The sequence below is a fragment of the Oryctolagus cuniculus genome, chromosome 7 (genome assembly GCF_051225735.1).
Source record: "Oryctolagus cuniculus isolate XC-2025 breed Fujian yellow rabbit chromosome 7, ASM5122573v1, whole genome shotgun sequence".
NCBI classification, from domain to species: Eukaryota; Metazoa; Chordata; class Mammalia; order Lagomorpha; family Leporidae; genus Oryctolagus; species Oryctolagus cuniculus.
In genome coordinates, this window is record NC_142873.1 from 70,722,686 (window position 1) to 70,745,892 (window position 23,207).

The window sequence follows — 23,207 nt, forward strand, 5'->3', positions numbered from 1 at the left end:
CCCTGCTAACGCACCTGGGAAAGTGGCAGAAGACGGCTCAGTGCTTCGGTCTCTGCACCCACGTGGAAGACCTGGATGAAGCTCCTGGCTCCTGGCTTCTGCTTGGCCCAGCCCCAGCCATTATGGCTATTAGGGAGTGAACCAGCAGATGGAAGATCTCTCCCTCTCTCTGTAACTCTGATTTTCAAATAAATAAATCTTAAAAGAAATTTTACTTCTGGTATAAATAATATTTTATTTCAATACTTTATTGAAATCAGCTATCATACATATGCCACCAACTCTTTTATTCAAAATAAGGTTAATTTGATGAAGTATTCTCAGCAAATGTTGAACACTGTACTTCACCTTCTAACTTAAGTCGTCCTTTAATAATTTACTTCTTATTTACTGTTTTGTAGTAAACATATTTTTTAAATGGTTTAGTGTAATTCACCAAGGTGTTATTATGAGGTAAATATCCTATAGATTTGGATTTGTCATCCCAATTCCTTGGCATTCAATAATGTAAGTGTCTTTAGAGGCATCATCTTCATCTTCTGACTTCTTCACAGTGAATTTAGCCTGAAAGCAGAATATTTAGTACATAAGTGACAGACAGAAGGATAAAGAGCCCATAACTCCAGCTTAAGCAGGGAGGGAGTTAATGCCAAACTCATTTTAAGAAGTTCCAGAGACATGAAGGTTTTTAAATGATTCATGAAAAATCCAACAGCACAGAGATTGAACATAATTCATCCTAGAACTATGGTTCTTGTTCAAAGGTATATACACTAATGGAGTTTGGCCAGAATATATATGCTTGGTGGGGCCAGCACTGTGGTATAGTAGGCTAAGCCTCTGCCGGCACCGCTGGCTTCCCATATGAGAACGGATTCATGTCCTGGCTGCTCCTCTTCTGATCCAGCTCTCTGCTTATGGCCTGGGAAAGCAGTGGAAGATGGCTCAAGTGCTTGGGCCCCTGCACCTGCATAGGAGACCCAGAAAAAGCTCCTTGCTCCTGGCTTCAGATCTGCTCAGCTTTGGCTATTGGAGCCATTTGGGGAGTGAACCAGTATGTGGAAGACCTTTCTCTTTGTCTGTCCTTCTCTCTGTCTGTAACTCTACCTCTCAAATAAATTTTTTTAAAACAAAGAATATATATGCTTGGGTCCCACTCTATAGTAGCTGAATCAGAACTCCTAGGATAAAGCCTAGGCAAATACCTATTTTGAAATCTGTTTTGATTATAATGCACCTCCTCTCCCTGCTCCCTAAAATTTTTCTAAAATATGGAACTGAAACATTGATACTTTTATCTAGTCAAGTATCAAATTACTCTTTAATTTCCCTAAAATGTTCTTGACAATTTAAATCCCAAAATAGATCATTCAAAAACATCTAGTTCAGAGAAGATGGGTTGGGAGGAAGGCTGGTGGTGGTGATGGATAGCCTCCTTCATCCTTATTGGGCTTAACATTATATTTTTCATTTGTTAACAAAAGCTTTAAAATATTAGACCTCTATCACTATACTTTGGAGAATAACTATAAAGCAAAAGTGGATCAACTGAACTTGAAATAGATGAGTAGTTTGGCTGAATCTATGGAAAAATGGTTTCAAGTATGCCTAAAATCTGAGGATCCTTTGAAATACAATTTGAAAACCATTATCTTGGGGCGTCACTGAACAGTAAGGTTCACAAATTCTTTTCAGTTTCAGTGTTCTGTGGCAGTATACTGACACACAATGAACATTTGAAATTATCATTTAATGAATAAACATTGAATCCTGACCTAGATACCCAAAGTATTAATGTAGTTATGAACATATTTCAAATTATAAGTTTTATGAAAATAAGAAAAATAAGCAACTGTTATGGAAATCATTTCTAGATTTTATTTAAATCTAGTTATATAAAAATGTGGAGTTAGAGAAAGCCTTAAGAGAATATAAGGTCTCTCTCTTTTTTTTTTCTCTCTCTCTCTCCCTCTTTCTCTGTCATTTTACCTTTTAAATAAAAAAAAACTTCCAAAAAATTAAGAATCCTGCAGTAAAGATATGGATATAAGTTTATACAAAAATATAATCTTTTTTTACTAAAAACTATAAATCTATTCTTCAAATTTAAAAGGATTAGTGAATGTTAGAATTTCAGCAAAAATTCTATTCTAACAGAATGAGATGAAAACAAAATCTTTAAAAATTTATATAAGCATTTACATTTATAACCAATAAGAAGTCCCTTGTGACTTTATTTCATGGCTCCAATTAAAACACCTTTACTTACTCTAAAACGCAGTACCATTCAGTGATGAGAGCATGGGCTCTTAAGTTTGATTTCCTGGGTTTGCTCAAAGGCTAACTCTGCCCCTAAGAAACTACGTGTTCAAGGGGAGACATGTAATACAGTAGTTAGATGCTGTTTGGTACACCCAAGTCCCATATCAGAGTGCCTAGGTCAAGTCCCGGTTCTGTTCCCAATTCTAGCTTCTGGCTAATGCACACCTGGGCAGACAGCAGGTAATGGTTCGTGTACCTGGGTCCCTGCCACCCATGTGGGAGACCCAGAACTGAGTTTTGGACTTTTGGCTTTGGCCGGGCCCAGTAGCTGAGGGAGCAAGCCAGTAAATTTGAGATCTCTGCCTCTCTGTGTTTCTAATAAATAAAATAAATAAGAATATTTAAAAAGAAACAATGTGGCCTTAACAACTTAATCTATCTTCCTTTATTCATATGTGAAACAGAAATAATAAAGAGCTGTCCTCAATGGTTATGCAGAGTAGGGAGATTCAGATAAACTTAAGAATTAGCTCAGTGTCTTTGACACAGGAAGTATTCTACATGTAGTAGCAATTCTAATTATTATTGAATTTTCTGTTTATTAAAATTTAACCCAAACTGGCTACAATAAGAATTATTTTTCTGATGGAATACTCACCTTTGCTAGTTGTTCAGCAAAATGTATCGCTGTTTGTGTATGGAGTGTTACTGGTCCTGTTTTTATTCTAGAAACACCATTGGCTAATGCCATGAAAACAATCAGCTATTAAAAAAAGAACAGGAAAGAAAAATCTCACACATTTGCTAATATTTGGAGTTACAATTCCACTATTATCCATAATGAAAACACTGGAAATCAAATAGCTAAAAAAGAATTTCTATTTCTTTGGGTCTCCCGAAGTCCTCAGAAAATGATAAAAAACATCTGTAGTGTGGTACACAAATGCTTAGCAGTAGTTTTCAACATAGAATTTTTTAAATAAATGTTTAAAAATAAAATATGGCCAGCGCTGCGGCTCACTAGGCTAATCCTCCGCCTGCAGCGCCAGCCAACACAGCACCCCGGGTTCTAGTCCCGGTTGGGGCGCCGGTTCTGTCCTGGTTGCACCTCTTCCATTCCAGCTCTCTGCTGTGGCCCGGGAAGGCAGTGGAGGATGGCCCAAGTGCTTGGGCCCTGCACCTGCATGGGAGAACAGGAGGAAACACCTGGCTCCTGGCTTCAGATCGGCACAGTGCACCGGCCATAGCAGCCATTTGCAGGGTGAACCAATGGAAGGAAGACCTTTCTCTCTGTCTCTCTCTCTCTCTCACTGTCTAACTCTGCCTGTCAAAAAAAAAAAAAAGAATAAAATATGGAGTTGAAAACTAACATTTAATCAGATCAACTGAGTTGGCATGAAAAAGTTTCATTTACTGTTTTTTTGTTTTTTTTTTTTTAAAAAGGTTTATTTATTTATTTGAAAGTCGGAGTTACAGAGAGGGAGAGGCAGAGTCAGAAAAAGAGAGAGATCTTCCATCTGCTACTTCATTTCTCAAATGACTGCAACAGCCAGGACTGGGCCAGGCTGAAGCAGAAGCTTGGAGTCTCTTCTGGGTCTCCCAGGTAGGTGGCAGGGGCCAAGCATTTGCAGCACTTTCTGCTGCTTTCCCAGGTGCGTTAGCAGGGAGCTAGATCCAAAGTAGAGCAGCCAGGACACCAACCAGTGTCCATTTGGGATGCCAGTGCTAAGTGAAAACTGCTGATTTGGGATTAAGGAAAGAAAAGCATGGTAGAAAGGACAATCTATAAAAATAGTGGGCCATAAAAAGTTAGATCTTTGAAAACATTCAATGGCATTTCTCAATGTGAGTGATTGTGTTTAGTTTGAGAGGTCAATGAAACAGCCAACTGGAGACGATGCCAGACAAAGATGATACAATGAGCAAGAACTTCAGGAGGGAGGTCTGGGCTAGTATCATAAGTCTAGGAGTCATAAGCATACAGACATGACTTGAGCAAGGGGACTGAAAAAAATAACGGAGGAAGTGAATATAGATACAAAGGCATGAGCTTAAAGACTCTTCAAAAATTAGAAGTTGAAGAGAAAACAATAAACTAGCAAAAGAGACTAGAAGATATGGCCAGTGGGACAGGAAGATGACCCTATTTCAGAAACTGAGTGAAAAAAACACTTCAAGAAAGAAGCAGTTGAGGTTGAGAATGTGGCACAGTAGGTTAAGCTGCTGCCTGTGATACCAGCATCCCACATGAGCACTGGTTTAAGTCCTGGCTGCTCCATTTTTGATCCAGCTACCTGCTAATGAGCCTAGGAAGGAGAATATGGCCCGGGTGCTTGGGCCCCTGTCACCCCAGTGGGAGACCTGGATGGATTTCCTGGCTCCTGGCTTTGGCCTTGCCCAGCTTCAGCTGGCCACTGTGGTCATCTGGGGAGTGAACCAGAGGATGAAAGAGCGATCCCTCTCTAACTCTTTCAATAAATAAATCTAAAAGAAAAACAAAATGGGGTGAGAGAGGAGTGGTGCTGTGCAGGTGAGGCCACCATTTGCAGTGCCAGCATCCCATATGGGCACTGGTTGGAGTCCTGGCTGCTCCACTTCCAATCCAGCTCTCCACTATGGCCTAGGAAAGCAGCAGAAGATGACCCAAGTTCTTGGGCCTCTGCACCCATGTGGGAGACCTGGAAGAAGCTCCAAGCTCCTGGCTTCAGATCAGCCCAGCTCCAGCTGATGCAACAACGGCCATTTGGGGAGTGAACCAGCAGATGGAAGATATCTCTCTCTCTCTCTCTCTCTCTCTGCCTCTCTGTAACTTTGCCTTTCAGATAAATAAATAAAATCTTTAAAAAAAAAGAAGACCCAATTGTGTCAAATTAAGATATAGGTCAAATAAAATGAGGTCTGAAATTTGAGGATTATAAATTCCAAAAGAACATTTAAAAAAAAAATGTAAAGTAGGACTTACCAATCAGTGTCTAAAAATCAGTAACAAAAGTTTATATTTAATCTAGTAAGCAAATATTCAAATCTGATAGGCTAGAAGGTTTTTATTAAAAACACGACATACCTGGTCTTGCAGATATTCATCCACAGCTCCACCATGTCGAAGATTTGCTAATAGCATTTCAGCAGCATCAATTCCAACTTTGTCTGCAGTTACACCTAAGGCAGGCACGGTGTAAAAAAAAATCACATTAATGCATCTTTCAGGACAACATTTTAGTTATTTAATCTTCTTAGCACTTAGCATATTCAAATACTTTGTACCTTTAAATGCACTAGTGGAAGAAAAAACAGGATGTCTTGAAACTACAAATTTAGCCAATTTATAACTAAGTTAAGACCCTATAATGCTATGCCTCAATACAATTAGTCTGCAAGCAATTAAATCAAAATTAAAGAATTTTTTAAAAAATCACAGAATTTTTATCTAAATAAAAGCAGATAACATCTTCAGATCAAATATTTAAAAACTACATTAACTTTACTATCTGAACAGGTATTATCTTATTTCAAGTCAGAATATTTACCCTGTTGCCCTAATCCTTGCCTCTGCATACATATCCCAAATCTTTGGGTTGACATTACATATAAAATAAGTCTATCAGAAATAGAGGAATGCCAAACTCTTCTAAGATACTTATTTTATCTTTTTTTAGTTGTACATATTTTTGAGATACAGCATAGTAATTCAATACATGTATAAAAGGTGTAATGATCAAATCAGAGTAACTGGAATTTCCATCTTCTTAAATTATCATTTCTTTATGTTGGGAACCTTCAAACTCCTCTTTTAGTTTTTATAAAATATACAATAAATTCTTATATTCTACTTTATTATATAACACTGGTACTTAATCCTATTTATCTATATTTTGCTTTCAGTTATAAGTTATTTACTTTAAAAGAAATCCTTGAATACAAATGAAAATGAAAATTTTTAAAAAATGAGAATGTGACTAATTTTGCTTTCTATTTTATATTCGCAAATTTATCTGATTAAATAAACCTTAAAAAAAACTTCCCCAAACAGTGGAATCTTTGGAATTTTAACTCTGTTTTTCCTGACACAAGTTATTATAATAATATAATAAACTCTTTCTTTAAATCGTCAACTGGCCCAGTATTTACATGACTGAATGGAACAGTCTGGAACATGTAAAATGAACTGTGACTTCTTGGGTAAGCTACTTAGCCTCTGCCATTTGACCTTCCATATAGAGATGGTGAAGAAAATAATTATGCTTCAAAGTTATTTTAAAAATTAAACGTAATATTTCTGAAGTAGCTAAGATCAAGACCAGAACATAATAGTACCGACCAACCACCATGTGTACACCATGCTGAATGATAAGAACTAGTTCTTTTGCTAAGAAAACATAAAAAAATACTCATGTATTAGAGAAGTAATATGCTATGTTCTATGGTATAATCGATAAATCTGACAGGAGTCCAGAAAAGGAAAAGATTACAGGTTCTAGAATTATTTGAAAAGGTTTTATGGCACAGGAAGGATTTAAGCAGATCCCTTGAAAAATGGCTAAAATTGGGATGGAGGATGTTAAGGAGAAAAAAGAACACCTGGCTTTGTAGTACTAGAAAGCAGCGGGCACAGTAAAGTTTTCTGTCCAGCAGCAAAGTATTTCTCAGAGTCATTCACAATTCTTTGTGCCCAAACTTATAGTGAACAATGGTATGAATGGACCTTCATTAGTATTGGCCACTACTGGGGGTAATAATGGTAATTGAACTGGCAAATTTTATAAAGTTTTTTTAAACATGGGAATTTTGCTCACTAGTATTATACTTAAATAAAGAAGCAATGTCCTAACAGCTTCTGAGATCCGAATGCTTTTCTTCTGATATTTTGGATGTTTCCAAAAACAGTCTCAATTTTGAATTATGGAAAGAATATATTTTATTTTTTGTTGTTGAATATATAGTATCTTTTGACTACTCTTTTAGATAGTTATGTTCTTTACTATGGGAGCCAGACAGTCTGTTAAGATGAATTATGGCCGGCGCCACGGCTCACTAGGCTAATCCTCCGCCTAGCGGCGCCGGCACACCGGGTTCTAGTCCCGGTCGAGGCGCCGGATTCTGTCCCGGTTGCCCCTCTTCCAGGCCAGCTCTCTGCTGTGGCCAGGGAGTGCAGTGGAGGATGGCCCAGGTGCTTGGGCCCTGTACCCCATGGGAGACCAGGAAAAGCACCTGGCTCCTGGCTCCTGCCATCGGATCAGCACGGTGCACCGGCCGCAGCGCGCCGGCCGCGGCGGCCATTGGAGGGTGAACCAACGGCAAAAGGAAGACCTTTCTCTCTGTGTCTCTCTCTCACTGTCCACTCTGCCTGTCAAAAAAAAAAAAAAAAAGATGAATTATGCCTCTGGTTAATCACTCTGTTTTCTTTGTATGGAAATGGATTACTTTGCTCCTCTTCTTCTATATATATGATAATTCAGGACATGTTTGTGATGTCCTAAAGCAAATGATTTCTCTGTTCTATCTGTTGACCATTTTATACTTTGTCCTTTCAAAAAACCAGAAGATACTCAAATTGAGACCATTTTAGAAACAACTCCTAGATGATGCTAATACGCCACCTGTCTGCCAATCACTTTGAGCAGCACTATTTTAAGCAGAATTCATTTATGTGAGGTCAATAAAGTAGAAACAAAGCAAGCAGCCACCACACAATTAGAAGTTCATCTAGGAGTTACCTGGCTGGTAAAAGTAACTTTAAATATTATCAAACAGTGGCATATCTCCTCTCCCTAATATGTCAAATTTTAAACAAATTCCCCTTTCCCAAATTCATTCAATATTTTGAAGTAACTCATGTACTAATGTATGCAGGGGAGAGTCATCAATAGACTAAATCTCCTAGATAAAAGCTCTATGAGAAAAGCGTAATCAGATGGTCTTCACGTACTGTTGCAGAATTACTTGTTAATGTAAAGGGGAAGGAACCTTTAAAGCACACAGTTCTGGGAGATATCTCCTCAACCAAGTGATTGCACTCAGCCTCAGCAACAGAGGACGCACTGACATCATATGCTCTCCCTGATGCAACTCAGTGGAATGTACATAAAAATCACACCTATGTGACAGTCCTACTAAAAATGTTAAGTAATAATGTATCAAATCATGAGATAATCAGACATATCTAAATTGTAGGAAATTCTGTGAGAAAAAGGCCTGGACTTTTCAAAAGGTCAATATCATGAAAAGAAAACAAAAGTTAAAAGGACAGAGGACACTATGACACTGCTGGTTAAGTTGCTGCTTAGGCTGTCTACATTCCATATGGGAATGCCTGGTTCAAGTTCGGTTATTCTGTGCTTCCATCCAGCTTCCTGCTAATGAGCCTGGGAGGCAGTGGATGATGGCCCAAGTACTTAGGATCCTGCCACCCATGTAGAAGACCCAGATGGAGTTCCTGGCTTCTGGCTTCAGCCTGGCCTAACCCCAGCTGTTTCAGGCATCTGGGGAGTGAACTAGCAAATGGGAGATCTCTCTCTCTGTCTTTGTCTTTCTCTTGTCACCATGCTTTTCAAATAAATAAAAAAAATTTTTTAAAAAAAGGTGAAGGGAGCATTCTGTATTAAAAGAAAGATCAAACAGACATGACAAGCAAATGCTGTACATACTACTCCAAAAAGAAAAAAAAAACCCACATGGTGCTAAGTAATATTTTGGAGCAACGCTTTAAGTCTGAATACGTCTGGAATGTCTGACCATAACAGACAAATTATTTAGCTATGAAAACAGTAGTATGGGGGGCCAGCACTGTGGCGTAGTAGGCTAAGCCTCTGCCTGAGGCACCAGCATTCCATATGGGCACGGGTTCAAGTCCCAGCTGCTCCTCTTCTGATCCAGCTCTCTGCTATGGCCTGGGAAAGCAGTAAAAGATGGTCCAAGTGCTTGGACCCCTGCACCCATGTGAGAGACCCAGAGAAAGCTCCTGGCTCCTGGCTTCAGACTTGCCCAGCTCTGACTGTTGTAGCCATTTGGGGAGTGAATCAGTGAATGGAAGACTTTTTTTTTTTTTTTTTTTTTTTTGACAGGCAGAGTGGACAGTGAGAGAGAGAGAGACAGAGAGAAAGGTCTTCCTTGCCGTTGGTTCACCCTCCAATGGCTGCCGTGGCTGGCGCGTTGCAGCCGGCGCACCGTGCTGATCTGATGGCAGGAGCCAGGTATTTATCCTGGTCTCCCATGGGGTGCAGGGCCCAAGCACCTGGGCCATCCTCCACTGCACTCCCTGGCCACAGCAGAGAGCTGGCCTGGAAGAGGGGCAACCGGGACAGAATCCGGCACTCCAACCGGGACTAGAACCTGGTGTGCCAGCGCCGCAAGGCGGAGGATTAGCCTAGTGAGCCGCGGCGCCGGCCAGTGAATGGAAGACTTCAGTCTCTCCCTCTCTCTGTCTGTAACTCTACCTCTCAAATAAATAAAAAAATATTTTTTAAAAAGTCAGTTGACTGTATCCTTTTAAATGTGTCATCTGTCATAACATAACATTCTAATCCCAACAGATAACAAAGGAATTTTATAGCAGCAATGGGACCTATACCTCGTTTACCAAGCGATGATCCAGCAAACAAACAGCCAGTGGATGTCTCAGCAATAATGCTATACAGATGTAAAAAAAAAAAAGTTACTACCTATGTTATAAATATCCTAAAATTACGTGAAAATATGATACAGAGTCACAGTGTTAAAGAGGCAGAATTATATCTGGCAATACACTACAAAAGTGAAATTATTCATACAGAAAGCAGAATGATTAATATTCTCCATCAGCCTTAAACAGACCATCAATATCTTTCAGTGCTTGGCCAGGAAAGTTCCACAGATAAGGAAAATTTGCTCATATACCCTTCTTCCAAGTTATCACATCATCCATGCTAAGTGGTACTGTGCCACAGGCACAGAGTACTATAAACTATTTGATGATTACATTAAATTAAAAGGTTCTTATGTGGGACTTTGATTTTGTTAGACAGCATTATCGCAAAGAGTAAGCATTTACTTTTTTTTTTTTTTTTTTTTTTTTTGTCAGGCAGAGTGGACAGTGAGAGAGAGAGACAGAGAGAAAGGAAGACCTTTGCCGTTGGTTCACCCTCCAATGGCCGCCGTGGCCGGCGCGCTGCAGCCGGCACACCGCACTGATCCGAAGGCAGGAGCCAGGTGCTTCTCCTGGTCTCCCATGGGGTGCAGGGCCCAAGTATTGAGCCATCCTCCACTGCACTCCCGGGCCACAGCAGAGAGCTGGCCTGGAAGAGGGGTAACCGGGACAGAATCCAGCGCCCTGACCGGGACTAGAACCTGGTGTGCCGGTACCGCAAGGTGGAGGATTAGCCTATTGAGCCACGGCGCCGGCCAAGCATTTACTTTAAAAACTTCAATCAAAATTATGAATCAAAGAGTTTGAAATTTAACAAAGGGGACAGGTGTTTGGTACAGGGGTTAAGACACCACTTGGGACACCAACATCCTATACCAGAGTACCTGGGTTTGAGTCCTGGCTCCACTTCCAATTCCAGCTTCCTGTTAATTCACATCCTGGGAGGTAGTAAATTGTGGTTCAAGTACTTGGGTCCCTGATACTCACATGGGAGGAAAAGAGGAGTTTCAGGTTCCTGGTTTCAGCCTGGCCCAGTCCCAGCTACTGTGGGTGTCTGGGGTGTGAACCAACAGATGACAGATAAAGATGTTTGTTTATTGCAAGGGCAGAGCGACAGGGAGAGGTCTTCTACCCGCTGGTTCACTTCTCAAATGGCTGCAGCAGCTAGGGTTGATCAAGTCCAAAGTCGGGAGCCAGGAACTCCATCCAGGTCTCCCACACAGGTGGCAGGTGCCCAAGTACTTGACAATTTGCTGTTGGTTTTCGAGACGCATTAGCAGGGAGCTGGATTGGAAGCTGAGTAGTTGGGACTCAGATGTGCCAGGCTTTCTGGCATCAGAGGTGACAGCTTAACCTGCTGCACCACAACCCCAGCCCCTTAGCTCCCTTTTTTAAGGATATCATTGCTATATTTAATATTTACTTGTGAACTGATTTCACATTTGAGGTATTTTAAGCAACTGGAAATATCAATCAGAGGATCAGCTTCAGAGTCTAATTTCTGATTAGCTTGAGCACTGGAGCTCACCATATAAGTGAAAGGGATCCTATCAGTGCAATAAGAGGCAAACCAACCTGAGAAAAATTCAGAATCATCATCATAATTCATTATATTGTTCTTTTTGATAGGAATTCCCTTAAAACATGTCACCTTAAAACTATACATTTGAGCAAAGAAACTACAAATATTTAATTTAAATAGGACAATTATTTCAGTGTGCTTAACTAATGTTTAAGAAAAGGTACATTATCTCACATTATTCCATTTCCATTGCCAAATGCTTGGTCTTTAGGTTCCTGAACTGGCTGGATGTTAACATACAGATCCCTGATCTCCTTTCTGATGCATCTCACAGCTGCCGCCGCCATATCTTTTGCTACCTATTTTAGCAAGTCAGAAAAACAGAATAAAACAAATGAATGATTTGGATAACCGTTTTCAGGCCTTCAGAGACACACAAAACTAGAACTTTGACACAATATTTAAAAACTTGATTTTCAAGAGTGCTGAATTTTATGAAAAATTAAATGAAAATATTAAAAGTCTTATAATAATTTAAAATTCAGATTACATAATTTTCAGTGTATACATATACTTCTAAGAACATCTAGACAACTTACTTTAAATGGCAAAACACCAGCTACAAAAGCTCTTCCATATATCTTAGTCACTGAGCCACGGTCAGTTAAATTTATGGGATTCAACTGCTTAACTGGTGACATTCGTACAATCACTTCACCACCCCCTTTTGGGTAATAGCCCCTATGAAAAGTAGGACAAACATTAACATAAAATTATTGCATTACAAATAAGGTTTAGTATTATAATTAAATAACATGTGAATGCTATCCAAATGTAATTCAGGAAGAGTTCTAAATATTTTAGGTCTACGTAGTTTAACATGGTAGTTCTAAGCTGTATACAACTATTAAATAAGTTAAAATCGGCTCACTGGACCCCTAGTCACATTCTAAGTGCTCAACAGTCCCATTTGGATAGTGACATATTGGACAGCATACAGAACATTTTCTCCAAATCAGTAAGTTCTATTTTATGTGCTATTTTAGAATATAAGCTCCCTGTTGATTGGACCTATTTTGTTCCTGCAATTTTCCAGGGCCTAAAACCATATCTGGCATATAGTAGGTATTCTAACACATATATAATAGAAACATTTAAGTAGCTTAACACTAATACAAATTTAACTCAGTTGTTTAGGTCATTTATCCTACAGTGGATGCTGAGAATGACAGTGCTCCTGCCCTTAAAGAGTTCAGCATCCTACAAGGAGATGGTTCCCCACAAAATCACCTAGAATATGAGTAGAGATATAAGGAGGACTACACAGAGGAGTAAAGATGAATTCAATTGAGGCACAGACAGCTCACACAATAAATTGTAAGTTTCATTAAAAAAAAAAAAAAACCCACTTTGGATTTCCACTTTTTAAGAGAGGAGGGGAAGGATAACATGAAAAGATGAAAGTGCAAAGGCACAATGAATGTTTAAGGACTAGCAAATAATGCAGCTGGGAGATATGGTACGCTCAAAGGGAGGAGATGAAGCCAGAAAGGTAAACTGGGGCAGGACTGCAAAGCACTTAAATGCCATGCCAAGAAACTGGTTATATTATTGTATGACAGAAGGAAGCCTTAAAAAGATGGGAGGGGTGTGAGTGGGAGGGAAATTATGGGGGGTGGGGGAGCCATTGTAATCCATTAACTATACTTTGAAAATTTATATTTACTAAATAAAATAAATAAATAAATAAAAAGAAATTACTTGAATGCCCATACATTTCTCTGGAAAATAATTCTGACTGCACTGTGGAAGAGAGCCCCTTTTATGACCCAGCAGTACCTAGTTCTGTTGTCTGCATACAGGGGACAAGGACTCTAGGCAAGGACGTGGGTAACGCCAGATGTGAAGGCACCTCAGTGTGGAAATTCCTTTGAAAATTTTTTTTTTTTCAAGAAACAAACAAGTATAATGTGTAGCTGCCTTCAAGTCCTCATACCCCTGCTGCCTACTGTTTTCCAAAAACAAGGTACAGTATTCCTATAAAATATAATATTTCTTTTGTTTGTTCCAGAATGACAGTTTTCTAAGGTCTAATTTTCCAAAGGACTAATAAACAACTTACCTCATTTTAATGTCACAATTAAATGTGAAACCAAATTTTTCAACAATTGGCTTGAAAACCTGAAAAATCAGTTTATTGTTACTTTAACCATCACTACATGTGATTCAACAAGTGTATTTATAAAACAAAAGTGCCTGTACTGATCTACCAATTAGGCACTATAGGCTAATAGTTTCATAAAAATGTGAGCTAATTCCATTTTTAAATGAAAAAAATCAATAAATTTCAAAGCTTAATATTTAGTTCACCAGAGTTATGCAAATCTATATCTTAAAAAAAATTCAGAGGGCCAGCACTGTAGCATAGCAGGTAAGGCCGCCACATGCAGTGCTGGCATCCCATATGGGCACTGGTTAGAGTCCCGGCTGCTCTTCTTCCAATCCAGCTCTCTGCTATGGCCTGGGAAAGCAGTAGAAGATGGCCCATGTGGGAGATCTGGAAGAGCTCCAGGCTCCTGGCTTTGGATTGGCCCAGCTCCAGCCACTGCAGCCATTTGAGGAGTGAACCAGTGGATGGAAGACCTCTCTCTCTCTCTCTGCCTCTATGTAACCCTGCCTTTCAAATAAATAAAATTTCTTTTAAAAAAATCAGAACTTAGGATACTTGATTCCAGTGGTTATACTATTCTAGAGGCCAATATTTTCTAATCCTTCTCAATATACTACAGTATAAAAGAGAGTATTAGTAAACAGCATCCAATCCTGTCTCTGTTTTTTTTACATAATTGAAATCTCAGTGCATATACAATGTTTGATCCTTATTTTTTCCTACTTAACATCATAAACAAGCATTTTCCTAACAACAATTCTTAACTAAGTAATAATTGAGTGACTGCAAGGCCTGATTTCCTTAGCCATTCTGCAAGTTTTCATGATTACATAATGATAATTACACTATACACGTATAATGCTTTGCTCAAATACCTTTAACATGTATATTTTGCTAAGTTTTGTAACATATTGTTTGTAATATATAATTTCCTTGACATGGAATTACTAGGTGAAAAGAGATTAACGTTAATTAGATATCAAATAGACTTTAAGAAGATGCCACCACTTCTAAAAATGGCAATATTTCTAAGAAAGATGGTCTTGAAGCCTTAAGTCTAAGGCAACTCTTCCAGAGCTACTCTAAAGATTTATTCATTTCTCAGGGTTATCATCCATGTATACAAGAGGTATGTGCTATTAAACCTGTTTATTTTCTTTTTAAAAAGTTTAAAAAAATAAAACCTGAGATTATCAAGTGTCAAGTAGGATGCAGAACAGCTAGAATTCTCATACATTTCTGATGAAAATGCAGAATGTTTAGCCACTTCGGATGCCATGTACTTGGTTGTAGTGGTCGTCTCACAACTAGATGTTTGTCAAAAATCAAATAACCATATATTAAAAAGGATAAATTTAATTGTAAATAATTATACCTCAAAAAAAGAGAAAAAAGATTACACCACCTTTCTCTCCCACTAGTTCTTTTTAAAGATTTATTTATTTATTTGAAAGTCAGAGTTACACAGAGATAGAAAGGGAGGCAGAGAGAGAGAGAGGTCTTCCATCCTCTGGTTCAATCCCCAACTGGCCACAATGGCCGGAGCTGCGACAGCTGATCGTGTATTGATCCAAAGCCAGGAGCCTGGAGCTTCTTGAGGGTCTCCTACACCAGTACAGGGGCTCAAGGACTTGGGCCATTTTCCACTGCTTTCCCAGGCCATAGCAGAGCGCTGGATCAGAAGTGGAGCAGCCGGGACATGAACCAGTACCCATATGGGATGTCAGCACTGCAGGAGGCAGCTTTACCCACTATGCAACAGTGCCAGCCCCTCCCATTAGTTCTACAAACACAGCACTGTTGAATTTTATCATTTTAAAGATTTGAGAGGGGTCAACACTGTGGCATAGTGGGTAAAGCCACCGCCTGAAGTGCCAGCATCCCACATGGGTGCCAGTTTGAGTCCCAGCTGTTCCACTTCCAATCCAGCTCTCTACTATGGGAAAAGCAGTGGAAGATGGTCCAGGTCTTTGGGCCCCCACACCTACATGGGAGACCAAGAGGAAGCTCCTGGCTCCTGGCTTCGGATCTACTCAGCTCCGGCCATTGCGGCCATTTGGGGAGTGGACAAGTGGATGGAGGATCTAGATCATGATCTCTCTCGCTCTTCTCTGCCTTTCAAATAAATGAATAAATCTTAAAAAAAAAAAAAAAAAAAAAAAAAAAAGATCTTTGAGGAGGTGAGCATTTTGCACAGCAGTTAAAACACCACTTTGAACACACAGATTTCCTGTCAGTATGCTTGGGTTCCAGTTCCAGCTTCACTTGGATTCCAGTTTCCTGCTGACTGGCACTCTAGAAGGCAGGTGATGGTTCAAGTAGTTGGGTCCCTAACACCCATATGGAAGACCCAGATTGAGTTCTGGGCTGCTGGCTTTGTCCTGGCCCAACCCTGGCTGTGAGGGGCACTTAGAGATTAAGTCAATGGATGGATGGTCTCTGACTCTCTTTGCCTTTCTCTTTGTCTCTCTAAATAAATAAATTTTTAAAAATTAAAAAAAAATTTTTTTAGTTTTTCCTCTAAATCATAATTCCTGCATTTAGAAAATAACTGAGTCAGCATTTTGCTACAGTGGCTTAAACTGCTGCTGGAAACGCTGGCATCGTGTATCAGAGTGCTAGTTCAAGCCCCAGCTACTCTGCTTCTGATTTAGCTTCCAGTTATTGTACCTGGGAAGCCAGTAGAAGATGGTCTAAGTACTTTGGTCCCTATTACCCAAGTGAGAAATCTAGAAGGAGTTCCTGGCTCCTAGCTTTAATCTGGCCCAAGCCTGTCTGCTGCAGTCATCTGGGGAGCGAACCAGCAATGGAAGATTTTCTTCCTCTGTCTCCCTGCCTTTCAAGTAAATAAATAAATCTTTTCTTAAAAAAAAACTGAATTACATATCAACTTATATAATTTATATAATAATTATACTTGAGGTTTTTTTAATAAAAAGATTTATTTATTTGAAAGGCAGAGTGACAGAAGTAGATCTTCCACCTGCTAGTTCACTCCCCAAACGATCACAGCAGCCAGGTCTGAGACAGACGAAAGCCAGAAGCCAGGAACCTTTTCTGGTCTCCAATGTACATGGCAGGGGCCATCTTCTGCTGCCTTCTCAAGTATATTAGTAGGAAGCTCAATTGGAAGTAGAGCAGCCAGGATCCCAATCAATACTCCGATATGTACTGTGGGCATCACAAGCTGGTGGCTTAAACCACTGCACCACAATGCTGGCCCTTACAACTGGGCTTTTTAAAGAATTTACTATGAATGCTATTCTAACACAAAACCTACAATAAACATTACCCCACCTCTTCCTCATGCAGAAATAAACAGGAACTAACACAAAAACATTCAGGATATATTTAAAGTGAAAATGGGAATTCAGGAGAATATGTAAGAGTGACTTAGTGTGTCAACAACAATAAAATCTCTTACCATCACTGTGTAATCAATCTGTGGGGCCATTTCAGCATTAGTTCCACCTTTCAAGCGAAGTTCAGATGGAGAAGCAGCAAAGAGAATACAGGGCATTGAGACCTGCATCAACAGGCACACGCTCCTAAGGAGAAGGCAGAACAGGCTGAACTGCACCTATCTTTATTTAAAGACCCAAGAAAGTGGTAACATTACACATCACTATTAGCTGAAGCACAATAAACTGAGAAGTTAAAAACACTTCAGCGTATGAATGGTAAAACTCAAAAGAAAATATTTCACAGAAGAACAGGCATTAAGTGATAAGCAAATCCTGGTTTAAATTCAATACAAAACACATCAGCTATGTGATCTTGCGTAAGTTCTGACACTTTCCTTATGTTACAAAGAAGTAAAAAAATAAAACCAAAGAAAAACCTTGTTCAAATGTCAAAGGATTCTTGAAAATAGCAATTTATGAAAATGACATTTTCAACAGTCAAGATCTAGAAACATTCAATTGATTATATGAGTCATTACAAGGTATTATTCCAGATATCAGGTTAAAATACAGTTCCTTAATATCACTGAGTTCATGATATGATAGAATAATATTTTACAAAGACTGATAACTGAAAATTTCACATGGAAAAGTTTTAGGGAAATAATCTTAGCTTTACATGCCTCTATGTGGTCCTTATAATCAAACAATGCAAGAAATCGTGAGAAATAGTTAAAGCACATTAAATATTTTATGAGCTATTATCGCCCTCTACAAAGTCAAGGGAAAGCAATCATATTCATAAGCAGATTATAGTTTGAAAGGAAAATCAATATGGTTTTATATATCAAAAGACAGACCTTTACATAACTTTTTTTTTTATTTGACAGGCAGAGTTATAGATAAAGACAGAGAGAAAGGTCTTCCTTCTGTTGGTTCACTCCCCAGATGGCCAGGAGCCACGTGCTTCCTCCCAGTCTCCCATGCGGGTGCAGGGGCCCAAGCACTTGGGCCATCCTCCACTGCCTTCCTGGGCCACAGCAGAGAGCTGGACTAGAAGAGGAGCAACCGGGATTAGAACCCAGTGCCTTTATGTGCCGGTACCACAGGTGGAGGATTAACCAAGTGAACCACGTAACTTTTTTTTAAACTTGGAATAGTCATTGATTTTTTACTTGTTTATTTTATTTGAAAGGCAGAACAGATGGACAGAGTGCGATCTTCCGTCTATTGGTTCATACCCCAAATGCTTCCAGCAGCCAGGGCTGGCCAAGACAAAGCCAGGAGTCAGGAACTCAATCTGGGTCTCCTACCTGGGTGCCGGGGACCCAACTACTAGAGCAATCACCTGCTGCCTCCCAGGATGCCCATCAGCAAAAAGCTCGAATTGAAAGCTGTGCCAGAACTAGAACCCAGGCCCTCCAACATAGGAAGTAGGCATCCGAGTGGCATCTTAACCATTATTTCAAATGCCTGCCTTAACTTTCGTATGACAAAGATACATCTGTACTAAACTGAAAAGTTCCTATCAATAATAATGAATTTTATTACTTAAAAAAAACTTAACTGCATTTGGCATTAGAAGAGAAAAATGTATGTAACTTCTATTCTGAAGGAGTTGACCTACTAACAAATAAAAAAAAAACTTAAAGATGTTTAGCTTACCCTAACTTTGTAACTATTTAGTACATTTTTTACTCCCGCTGAATATCCCAATACAGAAAGTGCTTATTTTCTCCCCAATAAAAATGGATTTTAAAAATTATAAAGAAAACCTTAATTTTGAAGAGTGAGAAATTGCAAAAACAAAAGTAGACACTCCAGAAAACACATAATAGGTGTGAGAAAAAGTTAAGATAGATTTTCTTGGTATGTTCTGCTGCTATGGGGGCTAGCACTGTGGTGTAGTGGGTTAAGCTGTCCCATATGGGTTCCAGTTCTGGCTGCTCCACTTTCAGTCCAGCTCCCTGCTAATGCACCTGGAAAAGCAGCAGCAGATGACCCAAGTGCTTGGGCCCCTGTCTCCCATGTGGGAGACTTGGAAGCGCCTGGCTCCTGGCTTCAGTTTGGCCCAGCACCAGTTGTTACCACCATTTGGGGAGTGAATCAGTGGACAGATCTCTGTCTCTCCTCTCTTTTTTAAAAAGATTTATTTATTTATTTGAAAGGCAGAGTTACCCAGAGAGAGGAGAAGCAGTGAGAGACAGAGAGAGAAAGAGAGAGAGGTCTTCCATTTGATGGTTCACTCCCCAGATGGCCGCAATGGCCAGAACTGCGCCGATCTGAAGTCAGGAGCCAGGAGCTTCTTCTGGGTCTCCCATGTGGGTGCAGGGGCCAAGGCTTGGGCCATCTTCTACTGCTTTCCCAGGCCATAGCAGAGAGCTGGATCAGAAGTAGAGCAGCCGGATCTCGAACCAGCACCCTATGGGATGCCAGTGCTTTAGGCCAGGGCATTCACCTGCTGTGCCACAGCACCGGCCCCAATAAATAAATCTTAAAAACAACATTTCTGCTGCTAGTTTAACTTCCTGAATGGAGCTGGATTTTTCATGTTTTTTTTTTTTTTAACAGCTTTTTATTTTATTTATTTGAAAGGCAGTATCACAGAGAAAGAGAGGAAGAGACAGAGATTCATCTTCTTTCCACTGGTTCAATCCCCAGATGGCCATAATGGCAATGTCTGGGCCTGCCTGAAGCCAGGACCCAGGAGCTTCATCTAGGTCTCCCATGTAAGTACAGAGGCTCAAGCACTTGGGCCATCCTTTGCTGTTTTTCTGGGCACATTAGCAGGGAGCTGGATTGGAAGTGGAGCAGCCAGGACTAGAACTAGTGCCCATATGGGAGGCTGGTGCTTCAGGTCAGGGCGTTAACCCACTGTGCCACAGCGCCGGCTCCTAAAATACTCATTTCTGACACAAATGTGTATCAGATTTATAGTACTTTTAATAAATTTACACATAGCAACTATACATATTTATAGGGTACAGTGTGACATTTCACGTATATAATGTGTAACAATCAGATCACAGTAACTGGTATATTTATCACCTTAGACACATAGCATTTCTCTGAGCTGGGAACATTAAAAATCCTCTTTACCTGTTATTTTGAAATATTTAATTAATTGTTGTCAACCATAGTTACCCTACTGTGGTACAAAACATTAGAAGTTATTAATACATCCTCTATTTCTTTGAGATCAACTGTTTTCAGCTTCTAGAACATTTTGATTTTTATCAAACTCCCTAATAAATGGATAGAGCTTTAGCAAAAGGATGCTACTTAAAATAGTAATCTGGGCTGGCGCTTCGGCAAAGAGGGTTAAGCTGCCACTATGACAGCAGCATCCCATATTAGAGAGCCAGTTTGAGTCCCGACTGTTCCTCTTCAGATCCAGCTTCCTGCTAATGCACCTGGGAAAGCTGCAGAAGATGGTCCAGGTCCTTGGGCCCCTGCAACCCATGTGGGAGACCAAGATGGAGTTCTAGTATCCTCGTTTCAGCCTGGCTCAGCTCTGGTTGGTGTGGCCAGTGGATGGAAGATCTTTCTCTCTCTCTCTCTCTCTCTCTCTCTGATTTTTCCCTCTTTCTCTGTCACTCTGCCTTTCAAATAAACAAAATAAATCTTGGGGAAAAAAAAAAAAAAAACAGAAAAAAAGTGATATAAAAATCATTTTCCATGCTTTGTCAGTGAAAGGAGGGATGCTCAGGAAATACTAAAGGCCCAATTTAATTGCTAGACATCCAATTCCTGGGGCATGTATCTGGCACAGTGGTTAAGATGCTACCTAGGACATCCACATCCAGGCTCCACTTCCAATTCTTCCCAATAATGTGCACCTTGGGAAGCAGCAGGTGATGCCTGAAGTACCTGGGTCCCTGCCACCCAGATTAACTTTCCAGCTCTTGGCTTTGGCCTGGCTGGGCCCTGGGTGCTGCAGGTATTTGGAGAATGAACCAGCAAAAGGAAGGTTTCTCTGTCTTTCAGGGAAAAAAAAAATTCCCAATGGAGAAAAACAATCAGGATTATATTTAATTCTAGCTAAGGCTGTATAGGTATCTATTAAAAGGTAATACAACTGCTTACTCTAGAAGTTATAGAATATGGTTCACTATAAGCCAAGAACTAAATTTCCTATAATGCAAAGACTAAAGAACATGAGAACTCAAATCAATTTGAGGCATTTAATTTCTAAATGATAAAAAGTAAAGAAACAACTATGCTATATCATACTACACATAGAAGAAAATTCCAGGTACAGTAATATCTACAACTGAGCAATTAAGTCCCAAAATTTTACACACATTGTCTCCAACCCTGAAAGGCAAGTGTTTCATCTGCATTTTAGAAGTGTGGAAACTAAATTTCAAAGAGGTTAAACACTGGGTCTAACTCCAAATCCATACTTTAATGCAATAAAAGTGATACATACCCTGCTGTCTTGGTATCTGCAGTGTGGATTCCACCTTTGATCTTCTCTGGTATAAAGGTTATTTCTGTTGAGCCAATTTCTGCCCCCTCCAGCTGCCCATCACACAAATCTCGAATCATTTCCAGTCCAGATAAATGTTGAGGCCTTCAGGTCATAATACTGCATCAAAACGTGTGCATTCAGACTGCCTATATCCCCATATGTTATGACACATTTATAAAACTGTAATGGCAAGCAAAGGATAATTCTAACCATTCTAACCACAGTTAAATGCTATATCCTTAGTTCAGAGCTTCAAGTTTTTAACACACCTAGACTACTTCCTAGTAGGCATCATTTTATGGGTTCCTTTGAGACAAGCTATTTTGGCTGTAAACACATACACTGATGTACTGTTACAAACTGGGAGTGTACAAAGGAGAAAAACTACTAAAACTACTTGAAAGCCAGTCTCATAATCTATGGCACCCGCTATGGCCCAAACTGAATTCCCCCAAAATTCAGATGTTGAAGCCCTAACTCCCAGTACTTCAAAATTAGTACTTTTGAAACTTCACAGAAACGGAATTAATTTTGTTGCCAAAAAAACTGAAATCAATGCACATTAAGGGTATTTAAAAAGTTCATGGAATTGTGCATTACAGAGGAACTACGCATGAATTTCAAAATTTTTCTGCGCCAAGATAAACTCATAGTCCATGTTCCATGAGCACCCCCAGGGGCACAGCGCACAGGGGTGCTACCATGTGAAGAGGCAGCGGGAGACAGGTCATCAGGCAAGCCAAGGAGAAAGGCCTGGACAGATCTTTTCTTTCCGCACCCTCTGCGGAAACTAACCATGCCAGCACCTTGATCTCGGACCGCCAGCCTCCAGAACTGTGACACTATAAATTTCTGTCCTTGAAGCAACCCAGTCTGCGGTATCTTGTCAGCCTTGGCAATCTAACACAGTATCTACATAGCCTTTAGATCTCCACACTGGTGAACCGTACAATGGCTAACAACTGCTGTGACAAAAGGACTTGTTCACATCTATCAATCTAACTGCCTTTTCATCACTTCAGAAAACCGGGGCTAAAGACAGAGATCGCTGATCCGCTAAAACGGAATACATACAGAATTCACATCAACTCATCAGTCCGGCTTCAACTTGGGCCCTCTTCTAGCAGGTGCACACAACGCACAACCGGGCCACTGTCCAAGTACAGCGCCCCGGCGTGAGGAGGGGAGGCCTAAAGGCTGCTCCCCGACCCCTCACAAGCCCCACCGCTCCGATTCCCCAACCCCCCACTCCCCTCGTGCCCTAACCCCGGCTCCACAAGGTGCCCCGATTTACCTCAGGCCCGGCGTGCTGCGGCCGGCGCGGATCTTCTGCACGCGCAGGGGGAGGCCCAGGAGACAGCTGAGGGCCGTGGAGACCCTGAGGATCTGGCCGCCCTGAAACGGGTGGGACCGGGGAGAAGAGGCTGAGAAACTCACACGCGACAGCTCTCCTCCCCCGCCGCCTGGTCGGCATCCCTGCAGCCCCGCCTGCAGCACTCACCCCTTCCATGATCCCGCCGTCCACCTCCACCCGCTGCCCCTCCATGGAAAGCGTCCTGGGGCCAGCTCCGCAACAACTAAGCCTCCGCCCAAGCCTGAGAGACCGGAGCCACAAGATCCCACCCCGCAGCTTTCAAATCTCAATTCACACCCAGGGCCACGGGAGCCGCCACGGACAGCGGAAGAAGTGGCACCTCCCCCGGAAACGGGCTTCGGAGGAAAGCAGCCAGTACGCATGCGCTCCGCTTGGCCGC

The 23,207-nt window shown here is 40.6% G+C and overlaps 1 protein-coding gene across 1 annotated transcript; it reads right to left on the reverse strand.

Annotated features, from left to right (window-relative positions):
- Nucleotides 1-215: 215 nt before the first annotated feature.
- Nucleotides 216-23,181, reverse strand: RTCA (RNA 3'-terminal phosphate cyclase). The gene is made up of 11 exons (XM_002715834.6): nt 22,955-23,181; nt 22,748-22,848; nt 21,412-21,555; nt 17,000-17,123; nt 13,528-13,586; nt 12,005-12,146; nt 11,640-11,764; nt 9,830-9,888; nt 5,327-5,421; nt 2,921-3,025; nt 216-564 (listed from the first exon to the last, which is right to left on the reverse strand). Exons 1-11 carry the CDS (start codon nt 22,997-22,999, stop codon nt 463-465), a joined length of 1,101 nt encoding a protein of 366 aa, XP_002715880.2. The 5' UTR covers nt 23,000-23,181; the 3' UTR covers nt 216-462.
- Nucleotides 23,182-23,207: the final 26 nt, after the last annotated feature.

Bases quoted from the DNA above. Each gene is read 5' to 3' on its own strand.
- RTCA (XM_002715834.6), bottom strand. From the start codon at position 22,999: ATGGAGGGGCAGCGGGTGGAGGTGGACGGCGGGATCATGGAAGGG. The intron at 21,556-22,747 runs GTAAATCGGGGC...TATGACCTGAAG, and splicing joins CGCAGCACGCCGGGCCTGAG to GCCTCAACATTTATCTGGAC. The intron at 3,026-5,326 runs GTATGTCGTGTT...TTTTTTTAATAG, and splicing joins ATGAATATCTGCAAGACCAG to CTGATTGTTTTCATGGCATT.